Source organism: Phymastichus coffea, unplaced genomic scaffold (assembly GCF_024137745.1).
Source record: "Phymastichus coffea isolate CEN01 unplaced genomic scaffold, Cenicafe_Pcof_1.1 PCOF00023, whole genome shotgun sequence".
NCBI classification, from domain to species: Eukaryota; Metazoa; Arthropoda; class Insecta; order Hymenoptera; family Eulophidae; genus Phymastichus; species Phymastichus coffea.
Window position 1 is genome coordinate 116,465 of NW_026706834.1, and position 15,357 is coordinate 131,821.

Below are 15,357 nucleotides of genomic sequence, written 5' to 3' on the forward strand. Positions count from 1 at the left end.
AATATATATGAATATTGAATTTGAAGTAAAATTATAAATGAAATATCTATAATTGTTAGAATAGGATTTGAGGAAAGATAGAATTTACCCTAGTTTCTTATGGTGCGAAGTGTCCCATAAGCAGAGCTTAAGTCTCCATGAAAAAAAGATGTAATTCAGCCCCAGTTTCTCATAGCGCAAAATGTTCTATGAGTCGAGCGTAAATCACAATAGGAAAGGAAAGAATTGCTTAGTTAATCACTAGAGAGAAGTAACTTGGGTATAAGCCACGTTTATTCAATCTCGAGCACTCACTTTGCAAGGCTAGGAGAGAATACCAGTCTATGCAAAAGTCAGCGTATTGTAAACAGATTTTCCCGTCTATTTTTGCAGGGCAGCCCTCTTCGGCTGTTTACGCAAGTGTGCAAAATCATTTTTTCTTGTTTACAATAGAATAGACAGCACTAACGAATTTCTAAATCATGTAAAATTTACAGAAGTTGATATGGATTATTGAAGTATAATTTACACTTATCGCAAAAAGTAGAGTTAAAAGTGATTAACTAATGAAGTTAGTTAATAGAATAGCGCAATATTTACAATAAAATAATAAGAAAATCTTACATATAGCAATAGTTTATTACTTATAGAAGTGATTCCAAAAACGAACAACGTAAATTAGTTAATATTAATAATAATCAATTTTCGTATTTACGCAAAATCTGATAATGTAAATATTAAATCAGTTAATTAAGTTTAATAAATTATAACAATGTTGTTATTATGTAGAGAATTTTTTTTTTTTTTTTTTTTTTTTTAAGTGGTAAAAAAACAGGATAAATCCTCATGGACCATAACGGTTGGAGTGTGACGGCAGTTCACCGAAGCTACCCACCTACACTCTCCCACCCGCCGTGAGACGTGACTCGCAGATCCTCTCAGATCGGGATGTTTCAAGCGATCTATCAATCGAACGCAAGGAGACTCCAGATCATCAAATACCAACTAACCGTCCAAATCCCGCTTCCCTTCAACCGGAAGGTGAACCGTCCGGGGAAGAGTAGTAAAGTCCACCTAAACCATTCTCCAGCGGCGAACCGTGTAAGCATTACTTCCCGCTGGAGAACCGCGTCAAGTTCTCTCATTGTCAACGAATCCTGTATCGTTTCGTTAAGTCCGTCTATTCACATTCATCCATTTGTTCATACCATTTACTCTCGCACTTTCTCGTCTAACACTCGACTTCCAGGCATCCGTCCGCCTTTTTCCCTCGTGGGATAGTCTCGACGTACGTCGCCGTTACCGTCCAGTAGTCTTTGTCTTGCAGCATCTTTGCCACAATGTTGTTGGGCGTGATGCTTCCAAGTGTCGTCTCCAGTCTTTGCCTTTCGTCGTTCCAGTGAGAGCATTCGAAAAATGTATGCTCTGCGTCGTCACCTTCGTGTCCGCAGTATTTATAGTCGGCGCTGTTAACTTTGTCTCTGTCAAACAGATATTTCCTGAAGTACCCGTGGCCGGTAAGGAACTGGGTCAGGAAAAAATTCACTTCCCCAAATTGCCTCTCCGTCCACGGCCTCAGGTCGTCGATGAGTCGTCTCGTCCATCCTCCGTTCGTGCTCGTCCTCCATCGTTCGTTCCAGTCCGTCATCATCCTAGTTCTTTCGTCCTGGGCAGCTTCTGTTCTGGTCACGTCGCCGTTTCGTTCGTACACGCGTTTCCGTTCTCTGGCGAGCAGGTTTATCGGGATAACCCCCGCCACCACCAGAACAACCTCAGCCGAGACCGTCCTGTAGCGCAGGCTCAGTGCTACCTGTCTTTGTACGTTTGTCAGTCGTTTGCAGTATTTCTTGACCCCCAACGCGTCGGCCCAGACCTCCGCCCCGTAGAGCATAATCGAGTGGGTCGTTGTCATCAGATCTCGTCTCTTCCATTGTCTCGGTCCAGATGTGTTTGCCATAAGACGACTGAGAGCGGAAGTCCTCTCTGTCGCCTTCCTCGCTGTCTGTTGTATGTGCGGCCAGAAGGTCATCTTCGTATCTAGGGTCACCCCCAGATACTTGATCGACCCACGGGTCTGCACCGGTACCTCTCCGACTGTCATGGGAATCAGGGTATTAATCCTGCTTCCCGTCAGAAGGATGAGTTCTGTCTTGGCCAGGGCAAGGCTAAGTCCGCGTCCAGTCATCCATCTATTGATTCGTAACATCGCGCGGTTCAGTAGCATTTGCGCCAGCTCCGGGGTACGGGCTATTATCACCACAGCCACATCATCGGCGTAGGCAACCAGCTCCATCCTCGGTGGCATCGGTAGTCGTAGTAGTGCGTCGTACAGTATGTTCCAGAAGTCGGGTCCAAGGATTGAACCTTGGGCGATTTCTGCTGTGATTCGTCTGGTCACTATTCCGTCGGTCGTCTCGTATCGAATCCATCTATCGTATAGGTACTCCCTCACCACCCGCATCAGGTATTCGGGAACCCCGAAATTTTGTAAGGCCTCCAGAATATCCCCCCACCGAGCGGAGTTAAAGGCATTCCTGACGTCAAGAGGACGCCCGGCGGCAGGCAATGCATTCCCTACGGAGGAGGCCAATCTCGTCCGTCCACCAGTACATTGCTCGTTTGTTCGTTCAGCCCTTGCGTCGAGTCATCGTGGCGTCGCACAGTTGCGTTATCAGTTCCATTGTCTTGTCCGTTATCCATTCGGCACGCTCCCGCGGAACAAGCTCTGCCGGGACAGACTCGGCGGGTAACGGTGCCTGCTGTAGCAGTTTGTCAAACAGCTCTCTGTCTTGTCGTCGTAGGTTCCAATACGTTGGAGTCCTGTCTCTAGTTTGTCCGTTTCGGACGTTCGTCGATTGATCTGTCACCTCAAAGACGATGTGTTGGTGATCGCTGGTTGTATAGTCCTCGGTCACCCGCCATCCTCTTATCCGCGACGAGATCCTGTCTGACGGCATCGTCACATCGGGTATTGAATATCCGAAGCCCGGTCGTCTAGAGGTCGTTGTCGTCCCTTGGTTGACCACTACTAGATCAAGCCTTGCTGCCATCTCCAGAAGCATCCTTCCTCGTTTGTCCGTCGTTGTCATACCCCACTCGATCGCTCTCGCGTTCATGTCTCTCGCGACGACAAAGTCACCCGGGAGATCTGTGAGGGTGTCTTAAGCTTACCGACTTTTTCCTCGAACACTGCCATCGTGCAGTTTGGGGTCAGATATACGCTGACGTAGGTGACGGCATCCACCCTCACCCACGCGTAATCTTCCCTCCTGCCAGACGCCTGTATTCTCCTAGCCGGTTTGCCTCTGACCCATATGTGGCCGACGTACCGAGGGTATTTGAGAACCAGCCGTCCTGTTTTCGTAAGTCCCACAGTTGCTCGCTCAGTATCAGTACGTCTGCGTTTCGTTCCTTCGCTGTCTGTGATATAAGCAGCTGGGCTGCCTCACACCTACGCAGGTTTCCTTGTAGGATTCCTGTCATTGTCGTGTCTGCTTCCGCCAGCGCGGCCCGGTAGACCGCGCACGCTCCCGTTCCCAGAACGTGCGCTCTCTCCGTTGCACGCGCCTCGGAACATAGGAAACACGTCGGCCGCTTGGTGGGTGGGGCTCTCCCGACATGGCCGGTCTCGCCGCACCTCCAACAGCACTGTCCTCTGTCAGGTCCTTTGCAGTCCGTTCGTCTATGTCCGTATCCGAGGCACCGGTAGCACCTCGGGACCGTCAGTCTTTCTCTCAGCCGACAGTTGACCCAGCCGATCTTGATTTTGCCCTTCTTGAGCAATTTGTAGGCCGTGTCTCTGTTTGCTTCGAACACCGCCATACAAACGTCGTACTTATTAAGTCCGAAAATGTGGATCTTAAAGTCCACATCTTGTCCTGTTTCTCGTTTCAGTGCGTTCTGTACATCGTTCGTGTCTGTAACACAGTCCAGGTCTAGTATCTCTACCGTCTGTCCGTGTGTCATGTCTCGTACATTACCCTCATTTCCAAGAGTAACCTGAAGTTTCTCCTGGAACTTCCGTCTTTCGTCTGCGTTACAGCGAAAGCGCATGAGGAGTCCTCCGTCCTTAGTCTTTCGATAACCCGAAATACTCACTTTAGAGCCTTCGGGATTGATCTCTGTCTTTAGTCGGCGTAGAGTATCCGCATACGTTCGTCCGTCGTTTGGCCGTATCAGTATAACGTTGGTCCCCCCCTTCCGGCGAGGACCAGCCGCCCTGGGCCGGTTCTTGTCCAGTTCGGACCGCTTGTTTCCGTAGGTAGGCGTCGCCGCTGCGGGTGTCGAAGCTTGTGGCCTCTCCGTCCGCGCGCCCAGCGCCACCACAAGGGTAGTCTGTTGCGCCTTCTGTTTGAGGGAAGTCGTCTCCGTCGTTTGGTCATTAGTCTTCTGTTTAGACTTCCTCTTTTTTCTGTTCGCGGGGTTCCGCAACCTTTTGATAGGCCACGGCTTGCTCAGGGCTGGCCCCGGTTGCCTCCCTCTTTCTTTTCTGTCTTTCTGTCCTCCTATCGTTTACGGACTTCAGTAGGGGGTTTAGACGGTCGCATTCACTCCATGCAATCTCCACCACCTCCTTTATTACAGCCATACTAGTCATTATATCCATACTAATATTTCTCTGTATCTTCGTCCGTGCCTCCATCTTTTCGAGCGCGGCATCAATGCGCCTGAGCTGCGCGCGAAAAAGCTGGAGGTTTTCTGTCGTCTGTCCGTTGTCATTGTCCACGTCTTTCATGTCGACGTCGGCGTTGGTGGTCGACGTTGTTGGCGTACTGGGTTGCACTTGAGGCTGCTTTTCGGAGTCCTCGTTTTTCCGCGCAAGTGGCACTGTAGAGCCTGCTATATTAGTTTTTTTGTTCTCCATGGTTCTTTCTACGTTGTGTGTAGTAATGTATCGTGTAGTGGTCAGAATAAAACTCATCGTGACAGAAGACCAGCGATCCGTCCTCGACACCTCCCCCCCCCCCCCAGTACCAAAGCGCCCCGACAGTCCAGTGGCCTCGGAATACAATGGCAGCCGCGAACGACCACCACCATAAACGTTTCTAGCCCCCACCTCCCGCAGCATGGACCCATCCGATCGCCAATCGGCACTACTACAAGAAGCAAGATTTCTAGCTTTCGCTATACCAATGTGCGGGGCAACCTCCCAAGTTGGCTATACCTGGGTTCGGGTCCCATCCTATTGGCGGCCCAGCAGTGCCAGCTGGTGTTAACGCTGTACCCTCTTAGAGTGGAGGCACACACTGGCATGGGGAGGTCCTCTCTTGATCACCTTTATCTCCCTTTCACGATTCGTATCTGCTGGAATCCTTAGTCTGACCGCCTCAGTCTCTCTCGAGCGATGCTCGTTTATAGAGCCCTCGTCCTGGCGTGTTCGTATGGGATTAACCGTTTATAGGTCACCCGTCATCATATTCTCTGGTGTTCCTCGTTTATAGAGCCACACATTCATACTGCAGGACAGACTTGATCCCGTGTAAGTGTGAGTGATGAGTGGTGGTTTGACACATTAGCAAGGTACCACTATTCTTGCCTCATATGTGAGCCATTTCTTCCTATTAGCCGTGCCCGTTATAGCGTTGCTGCTCAGAGCATTGACGCGACGGACAGCGTTTCCACCGGGCACGGTCGTGGACGTTGGAAGCTAGCATTTGCCCAGTGAGGTGTAACCACTCACTGGACCAGCCCGGCATTATGTACAGAATTAATGCTTTTGTTTCATATACTATTTTTTGTTGAAATAAATTATTAAATTGTTTATTTATTGATAACAGTAATAACTAAGTTGTTATCAATGAAACGAATTCTTACTCATATTTCTCATATAGTCATCTTGAGTTCAGAGTATCCGCTTTATTATAATAATTAACATTTACAAAGTTATAAACAAATTAATATTGTATATTAAAATTCAATAAAATTTAGTAGTTGAAAATAATTTAAAATATTATATTAATCTATGTTCTAAAATCTATATAAAAAATACTTTGTTTCATTGAAATTACTCTTAATAACGCATTTTAACACATTGAAGAATAAAAATTATCATATCCATATCTATAAGTAGAGTGACGTCACGCTCCTTATATAGAATTTGACTCTATCACTAATATAATAGGTGAGGTGGCGCCGTTTAATATACTAATTGATATATGTAGATTCATTAGTTTAGCGGGTTGCAGTAATCCAATGAAAATTAGAGAAGAGCTCATAGATAGGACGGTTACATGATATAAATATGAAATTTAGTTGTGAAGATTTTGCTCAGCAAGTTGTTCGTGATTTATTCTTACTTCAGAGTATATGATATCAATATGTACAAATTGTTTTAGTAATGCTTTAGAGAATGGTGACGATACAAAATGTATATATGTACCTGTTTTTATCACGTAGACTGTGGAAAAGCCATATGTTGGAAACGATAAAATTATTAGGAAGTGTATAAGAGTATAAAATAAACGATGAAAAAACGACAAGTGTATCTGACAAATTAAGATGGAAATTATGTCTGAAATATATTCATAGTACTGATTAAACTAACGCGACATAAATCAACAAAGGCGCAGAAAATACATTTTATTTGATATACATATGTTAATTGATTTTGTCAACTTCTTCGTGAACAAAAATTAATCAGAAATGTACCGAATGCTCTTAGAGATCAATGAAAGACTATTGAAAAATATACGGTTATATAATATCATAATAAGTAAAAATATATTTATTTTATTATCTTGCAATATTTATTGACTATGTATTTAATGTATTTCCAGTTTTTTTGTGAGCGTTGGTTGAACAAAAAGTTATTGGTTTATTTGAAAAATGAAAAAAAACAGAGTTTCGAGCGGTTATAAAACATTTTCATTTGAAAGGCCTTACACCAAAAGAAATCACAGTTGAGTTGAATACCGTTTATGGCAAGTATGCCCCTGTGTTTAAGACTGTTTATAACTGGGTAAATGAATTTGAACGCGGCCGTACAACAACAAAAGATGAACCTCGTTCAGGACGCCCCGTAGAAGTGAGTACGCCCGAAATGGTCAACAAAATCCACGATATGGTGTTGAGTGATTGAAGATTAAAACTGCGAGAATTAGTTGAGGCCACAGGGGTATCAAAGGGTACAATCATTTCAATTTTGCATGAAAAATTGGGAATGAAAAAAATATCAGCAAGTTGGGTGCCGCGTTTGCTCAGTGTTGAAAACAAACGAACCCGCATGGTCACCTCTGAGGCTCTTTTGGCACGCATATATCGTAATCCGGAGAACTTTTGGCATCGATTCGTAACTGTAGACGAAATATGGGTACACCACTACACTCCTGAAACCAAAGAACAGTCCAAACAATGGATTACCGCAGGAGAACCAGCCCCAAAGAAGGCAAAGACAGTAAAGTCAGCTGGCAAGATTATGGCCACGGTTTTCTGGGATGCGTATGGAACCATCTACATCGACTACTTGGAAAAGGGCCAGACGATCACTGGACAATATTATGCGTCATTATTAGGTTAGCTGAAAGAAAAAATCAGAGAAAAACGTCCTCATTTGAACAAAAAAAAATGCCTCTTTCTTCAAGACAATGCTCAAGTTCACACGTGTGCAGTTTCGATGACAAAAATTAACGATTTAAAGTTCGAATTAATTGACCATCCACCATTTTCGCCTGATTTGGCTCACAGGGACTTTTTCTTATTTCCTAACCTCAAAAAATAGCTTGCCGGACAACGATTTACGTCGAATGAAGAAGTCATCGCTGAAACAATTGCCTATTTTGAGGAATTTCAGAAATCATATTTTTGTGATGGCTTAAAAAAACTGGAAGGCCGTTTAATAAAATGTATCGACCTTCAAGGAGATTATGTTCAAAAATAAAAAAAAATTACATACGCAAAACTTTTTTTTCTTTCTTTTTGTAAAGACTTATTGACCCCCTCGTATTACCGATGGATATAATAAAAATCATCGCTCGTTCCAAAATAACCTGGCGATAAAAAACTCTTGTATAAAACTTTGAAAATTGCTGCAGTCCAACATTTTAAAGGGGTGGACGGGTGGTTGTTAGGGATTGCGACACGTGAAACTTCACTTGTGCATAGCTATTACCGATGAATACAGGGTGTCCCAAAAGTATGGACACATCTGAATATCTCGGAAAATAAGGCTACTAGAAAAAAAACTTCAATCACTTCAAACTTTTAGGAATTTGAAACGGTCGTTTGTCAGTAACCTTAGGTTTCACCTTGAGCATAACCTACAAGGTTATTTCGAGATCAACTGCAATATGCGCAAATTCGCGTAAACATGCGTAGTATGAAAAATCTGCAAATAAAACTTCATAAAGTTGCAAAAATTACAAACATGCAAGAATTTGGATAAAAGCAAGTTTTTAAACATTTGAAAATGTTTTCAAAATTTCCGGAGCTCTGCAAAATTTTAAATATTAGAGAAATCACGGCAACGCATTGTTGACACGATTCAGGCGATCCCGAATGATAAGATTTAAAGATAAGTGTCAGCATTTTATGATCGCACATTACATTGTCAACTATGAAATGGGACATTTCGAACAAGAACTTTAACAATAACTGACAATTTCTAAGAGATTTTTTACTTTGCCTTTACTGATAAGGTAAAAAATAAAAATAAAAAATAAAAATAAAAAATATAACTAAAAAATTAGCATGTCTCGCCTTAACCGGCCAGACATCATTCCAATTAACATAGACAAGGGGACTCGCGTTAATCGGACACCCTAAAGAAAACAACAGAATTTACTACATCCACATATTGTATATATTATAGTTCAAAATGTGGCCTAACACCATATATATTCAAAATATATGATCTCTTTTATTGCATGAGTCATGTAATTTCGAAGCAGTTGCAGCTGTTAAATTAGACTGAATAGAGAATGCTTCTATCAATCTATTATTTAAAATTCCAGCCTGTACATTTAATTTCTGAAGGTATTATGTAGTATCTTCGTGCATCCAATCTGGATTATCATTTCACCAATATCGATAGTTGTGCCGATTCATACATCCATTTAATTTATTTGAAAACGAATGTAGCTATTAATAATCACTATATAATTATGCAACATACTAACAATTTTGTAAAAAACTGATAGAATTTTACAAATGCAATTTAAAAAAGTACATGTTGTTATATATAGCTTCACGAATTTACAATTATACACACGCGTGCGCGCGTACGCACACACACACACATACACCTCATGCACATACACTCAAAGACACACACATGTGCACACGTATATCTCATGTATCAACGTCGTTGCTTTTAGTTGTTTGGAGAGTAAAGTTACGAAAGTACAGTGGTTTTATCTGTCAATTTGTTGTCTTGACGGTTCAAATATGGTTTTTATTTATATGTAGAATTTGGTTATTGGGTTAAATCCCAACTATAAAAAAGCATTGAAATGCTTCTTTGTTTTTTTAAAAAATCAAGCAGACCAATTTTATTCGCATTCAATACAGTCGCGTATAGCATAAGCTATTCGAAATGCTTTATATCAACCTTAAAATCTTCGTAAATATCCATATCATTGACTCGTTTTAGTATTTGATAGGCGAGATTAACGTCAGTACTCTATCCTATGAAAATTAATTTATGCTTCATATTTACTAGTGTATTTCGTTAGCCCTCATAAAATCTGAGATTAAAGCTCAGTATTATTAAGATATCAAAGTTACTATATTGATCGACAAGTATGCGATTTTTTTCTATGTCTACTCGGCCAATATATTCAACCATCAAAGTTGGATTTGGAGTGAGAGATAGCCAAATTTTCATAACAGTTGATAGAGGAAATTCGTATGTTTATCAGTTTTTATAGCATTTAACTCATATCAAACAGATGACAAATAGCATTATTAACAAATCTAGTATTTGTTAACTGCAAATTATTATCATTTCTTATGCATAATCATCCACAAATGTGTAATGAACAGTGAAATGGTAGAGTGCATAAGTCTTGATGAAATATTCTGGATGGATAGGGATCACTTTTAATTATATAACGTAACTTATTCTTATTCGCCTTGAAGTTTACAGCATTATGATGTTCCTTAAAGTTCTTCTGAAGAAATATATTAATGTCGTCAAGCTCGTAGCTACTCGTAGATATAGTGGTTACACTTTCACCAATATAAAATATATTGTGCGTTGCCTTAACGTTAAGTATTGAGTTGAATGTTAAAAGTTCAATTAAACCTAGAAGGTAATTTTGATACGATGAAACTTCAATTGATGAAAAATCATAATGCACTTTTAGCACTGGCGATGTATCAGTAAGAGTTAAATGAATAAGTTCTTTATGACAGTTCAAATACGAAGGACCATTATGCTGTATACAATCGCGTCTTTTCCTGAGTTACGTACTCAAGTGATTAAGATGCGGAGTAAAATAAAAAAGATAGATTGCTGGCGTTGCAATAAAGTGGATTGTAAATAGGTTGAAATTTATTGGTTACTGCCACAAGGAAACTACATTAGGTTTTTTTCTCGTACTGTTTTCGTATTTGTACTGACCTCTTTATACCTGCATCTTGGAGGTCTCTTTCTATATGTGCCTTGATATCGCCTTGACTAGGTTGCTTCGTAAATGTGATCCAGAGATTTCTGCTGCTAGGCCGGTCAACTGTTAGAAAACGACGAGGACCGGCGATGCACCCTTTTTTATATTGAGGGCTGAAGCACAAGAGCATTCTTTGATCCTTTTATTAGGTTCAAGGGAAGGAGGTAAAACTGGCCCAGGTGGTGTCTCTCCCAAACGCAAAATTGTTGCAACAAGGGTGAAAGGTGTGACGTGAATACATGATTCGATATGAAAGCTGAAACTTGCTTAACAATCAGAAATGTAATTCAACTTGTTGTCGAATTACATTGTAGGGATAGAACCCAACCCTAAATATTTACACTTTGTGTTTGCCAAACAGTGACGTCACACATTTCTTTCCTTCGACCAACTGGTTTGGCAAGAAAACATCCAAATTAGAGATTTCATGGTAAAAGAGGAAAAGAAGAGAAAAAACAAAGCAAGGTATCCCTGCAATCAGGCCGAGTGGCCTGGACATGTAAAATTGTCTTTACTTATATACCTCTGTACAGAATCTTTAGGCAAAGATGACCACAGATGTAGGTATCGAAATTTTGATATCTGTTGAGATTGTACGTAATTTCCTATATACATCATTAAACTGAAAGGTATAAGAACATCGAAACTATCAAAGGATGTGACGTTCTTTTTATAATTTTATGATAAGTAAACTAGAGTGTTTGTTGTTTATTAACGTCATCCAGATTGATTATTGTTGCTTCACAGTAGCGTGGTCCAGAACTTGGCAAATCATTTCTCATAAATACACTGCGAAAATTTGCTGTTTCAAATTTTAGTGTACTTCATCAAGTTGATATTTGTAAGACCTCTACCAGATAAGTTTATTTTAATCTTGTTTTTTTAACTTATCGTGTATATAGTCTCAGGTAAAGCCCATAATCTACTTTATAAGGTCTTAAAAAAAATCCTTTTCTTTTGGCAATAGCTTCTATGGTATTATTATACCTTTTGTTCTCTTTTAATTCTCGTTTCGTAGCGTTGTCAAATCTCTAGCAACTACGACAGTCAAATGCGAGTCGAACGTGATGACTAGTGTAGTAGGGGGATAACTACCTTAATGAATTTTCACGTGAACCAAAAATGCATAAATTCATTCGCGAATAGCTCGAAAGTGTTTCATCTAAATATAACGCTTTTTTAAACAGTATGTTGAAATTCAATCCGCCTTTTCATTTACAGATTGGAATAAAGATTGGTTACCTGGACCATATCCAAAAACTGAAGAAGAATGTATCAACGCCGCAAAAAAATATAATTTACATCCTGAAGAATATAAACCTTACCCTGATGACGGATTTGGATATGGCGATTATCCAAACCTACCATACAAAGGCGTAGCACTTCGTGATCCTTATTATCCTTATGATCAACCCGAATATAAAAGAAACTTCAACGAATCTGTGAGAAATTATAATTTTTATATTTTTACATGAATCATAAGTTAACCTTTTCATAATAAAGAAATTCTTGAATTCAATAATAATTAACGTTGTTCTCAATATAAATTATAGTTCTTCATCCAAGAATATCGTCCTCAATTTCAAAAAAATTTTATTACTATGTTATTTTAAACTATTCTATTCAAAAATTAAAAGTTTGGTATCTCAGTGAAAAATGAATGTATCAAAGTAAGTCTGGGTGTATTTTCAAAGGTTTTTTCAAGATTTTGTTTATGATATGACTGTAAAATACAATTGATACGATCTTCTAATTTTTTGTAACGATATATCCAACTTTGAAAATTCAAACCTTTTTTGCTCATCTCATCTCCGGACTATATCATAAATCAACTCGTACAAAATTATGAAGTAAACCATTTTGTGGCTTTTTCCAAGCACTACTTAAAGCACTTAGTAAAATTCTAATTCCTAATCAGTACTTCTGTAGCGCTTGTCTAGTATGAACTAGTAAAGAAAAGTACAGCAACAATAAACAAATAACAAAAAACAGGTGAATAAAGAGGTTTTGTAGATTTTAATAAGGAACTCTTATATGTAGAGCTACATAGTTTTTACCATTTTCGGCGCTAAAAGGGGGTTTAAATTAAATGGCCACGCGTAAAAATTGATTAAATAATTTTATCTAAAAAAAATCATTAAATTCAACCATTTGTTGATTGACTAACAACTTTGACAATTTGTAAAGTATGATTTTCCAATTCACTTTAAACTAAACGTTTTGAAGAGAGGAAGTAATGGGATAAATTTCGAAAAAAAATGTTGAAAACTGTTCTTGTAAAAGCTATTGTTATTAAAAAAGAGACTCTTTTAAAAGTTAATTTCTTGCGATTAGTGGTGTCGTATAAATTATTGTAAAGGCTTCATTTTCGCTGAAACTTCTACTTTAACGTAGACTTATTTTCTCGATTAATTATATAATTGAAAATGTTCAAAAGACGCTCTAAAGTATACAAGGTGTGTTCAAACAGTAAGGTGACTTTGTATTTTTAAGAAAAAATATTTATTTATTTATGAATATTTATGTTGTCCCCTTCAAAGTAATCCCCCTCAGATACAATACACTTATGCCAACGGTTGTTCCAATCCTCAAAGCATTTCTCATAAGCACTTTTCGGTATAGCCTTGAGCTCTTCCAGCGATGTAGTCTTTATCTCTTCAATCGTTGTAAATCTCCGTCCTTTTATAGGTCTCTTTAGTTTTGGGAACAAGAAAAAGTCACATGGGGCAAAATCCGGTGAATATGGTGGCTGAGGCATGATTGTGGTGTTGTTTTTGGCCAAAAAATCTCTCACAAGCAAAGATGAGTGAGCAGGGGCATTATCGTGATGCAAAAGCCATGAATTGTTTTTCCACAATTCTGGGCGTTTTCTTCGTATTGCTTCTCGCAAACGGCGCATAACTTCAAGATAATACTGTTTATTGACCGTACGTCCATATGGTAAGAACTCCTGATGTACCACGCCATGGTAATCGAAGAAAACAGTGAGCAAAACTTTGACATTTGATCGAACTTGGCGTGCTTTTTTCGGTCTTGGCTCATCTGAGCTCTTCCATTGGGACGATTGGACTTTGGTTTCGATATCATAACCATATACCCATGATTCGTCAACAGTTATGACCCTTTTGAGTAAATCTGGGTCGTCGTTGACGTCATTCAACAGTTCTTGAGCGATGCTCATGCGACGGTTCTTTTGGTCAAAATTTAGCAATTTCGGAACAAACTTCGCTGACACACGTCTCATGCCCAAAACATTAGAAAAAATTTCTTGGCACGAGCCAAGCGATATACCAACATCCTCAGCATCTTCTCTGATAGTGATTCGACGATTTTCCAGAACAATTTTCTTCACTGCTTGAACGTTTTCATCAGTTGTTGACGTGCTTGGGCGTCCAGAGCGAGGCTCGTCATTGGCATCTTCCCGGCCATCTTAGAAGAGTTTGCACCACTTGTAAACATTTTTTTTACTCAGAACAGTTTCACCGTATGCCACCGTCAACATTTCAAGTGTGTCGGAGCACTTTATTTTATTTTTTACACAAAATTTGATGCAAACCCTTTGATCCATATTTTTCGATAGCAAGAAATCGCCGAGCACGCAAACACTTATAACCTTTACGCCTTTCACAACCAAACAAAAAATGCTATACACTTGAAACTTGGTACAGATGTTCAGGAAGAGTGTACTAACATAACAAAACAAAAAAATCGATAATCGAAAGTACGTTGCCCGTGAAATTTGAAAAGTCACCTTACTTTTTGAACACATCTCGTGTGCTGGAAATAGCTTAATTAACAAATTGAATAGCGTCCATTCTAAAAGCGATTATTATTGGTAAGTAATACCCTCCCAAAGCTTCAATTTTTTGACGAATTTACCAAAAAAATGAATTCGTTAAGTGTAACAGGAGCAAAGATAGACTTTTTTCAAAAAACTCTCATGGCTTTATTTACTAAGTTTTTCCAATGCAGTTTTCATCAATATCTTCAGCGAAAGGTGAAGTTACTTCAACAATATCAGCTCGTTAATAGAATTGAAAACCATCCAAGAATTTGTACTCTACAAGAGAGAAAATTCCGGCCATGGACCATGAGCGCGCAATCCGGTGGTGAGGGAAGAGAGACTGTAGGTTGTGCTCAAGCCGCACAAAAACTTGTCACGCGCCTTCAAAGTGAAACCGGACGAAATTTTTTATTATCTCAGCAACTACTGCACCGATTTTCTTCATTTTTTTTTTAACTTGGGGTAGCGCGACGAAATATCAACGTTTGCATAATTGATTTTCATGAAAAAAACATTATTTACCATTATAAATATTAACTAATATTTTTGGTCGCCAGGCTGACCCATCGAATACAAACTTGCTTGAGTTCATAATCAGTTTCGTTGAACAAAATTCAGAATAATATCATTACAATTTTCTTTGAAAGAATTAATTGCTGAATTTAAAAAATATTACGAAATCTGAAGAAATTTTCGATTTGCCGACAATGAGAGATACAAAAGAATCATATTTTAGAAATGATATATCTACTTATAGTTACAAAGGTGATTGTCAATTTTGTTTTATTAAATACACAAATCAAATTCTCCGAAAAGGATAGATCGACAAAATAAATCAAACAAAAGATTATTTGGAATTCAAAAAACAAATAGTAAAAAGTGCATCAAAAATAATTTTAAATGAAACACGTGAGAAATACTATACAACCGATGAATATCCCCAGCTTCTCATTATGTTTCAGATAGCATTGAAGAGTAATGCCCACATTT

General features: G+C 39.4%; 1 protein-coding gene across 1 annotated transcript in view; it reads left to right on the forward strand.

The window, feature by feature from the left end:
- Positions 1 to 15,357, forward strand: part of LOC131675483 (NADH dehydrogenase [ubiquinone] 1 beta subcomplex subunit 8, mitochondrial) — a 148,013-nt gene that overhangs the window by 102,576 nt on the left and 30,080 nt on the right. Inside the window, exon 2 of the mRNA XM_058954480.1 lies at positions 11,805 to 12,025. Within this exon, the coding sequence (XP_058810463.1) occupies positions 11,805 to 12,025 (221 nt within the window). The remainder of the gene's footprint in view (positions 1 to 11,804; positions 12,026 to 15,357) is intronic.